This window comes from Cyprinodon variegatus, unplaced genomic scaffold (genome assembly GCF_000732505.1).
Source record: "Cyprinodon variegatus isolate N-32 unplaced genomic scaffold, C_variegatus-1.0 Scaffold713, whole genome shotgun sequence".
In the NCBI taxonomy this organism is placed as follows: Eukaryota; Metazoa; Chordata; class Actinopteri; order Cyprinodontiformes; family Cyprinodontidae; genus Cyprinodon; species Cyprinodon variegatus.
Window position 1 is genome coordinate 196,733 of NW_015151166.1, and position 676 is coordinate 197,408.

Genomic DNA, 676 nt, shown 5'->3' on the forward strand with positions numbered 1-676 from the left:
CAAAAAAGTACTCCAGAGTGTTGTTCAGCATGGGGGTGAGTAGAAAATGAAGGCTAATCATGTTTTGGGTGTACTATTCCTTTAAAGATGACGGAGGCAAACAGACGGAAAGGAGCCGCTTCCCGCTCACACACCCGTGTTCTGCTGATCTGAACGGTTCTGATCAGAACCTGATCAGAACCGTTCAGATCAACAGCTCTCTGCAGACCAGGTGTGCTGGAATCAAAGCTGCAGACGGAACACAAGGGAGATGATGCGTTCAAGGCTGCAGAGAAGCTCTGAGATCTCAGCTTTACTTGATTTATGGGAAGCTTCTTTTTTTTTCTTCTTTTTTTTCACTGTAGAAAAAATCTACAATTAGATTTAAATTGAGGCACATTAACATGATTCTCCAAGATTCATGATTTAAAAATTAAAAATCATAAAGAAAACAAAATTATCAACCAGTAAATGTCTGGAGACATTTTTTATTATAATCTGTTACTTTAAACAGAATTTAACACTGAAATAAAATGAGGTTTTTATGCATCCATGTTATACATTGACTTTTTCAATAAATAATATAAAAATTAGAACGTTTTTTCCATTTTAAAATCTAAAGTGTTTTTGAAGTAGAGAACAACAGTCGTTCAGTTTGGTTTATAGATAATTTCCTGATTCCCATATTTTCTCAAAC

General features: G+C 35.1%; 1 protein-coding gene across 1 annotated transcript in view; it reads left to right on the forward strand.

Annotated features, from left to right (window-relative positions):
* utp18 (UTP18 small subunit processome component) overlaps window positions 1-676 on the forward strand; it is an 11,377-nt gene that overhangs the window by 7,727 nt on the left and 2,974 nt on the right. The window contains exon 5 of the mRNA XM_015394875.1: window positions 88-182. Coding sequence (XP_015250361.1) covers window positions 88-182 — 95 coding nt within the window. The remainder of the gene's footprint in view (window positions 1-87; window positions 183-676) is intronic.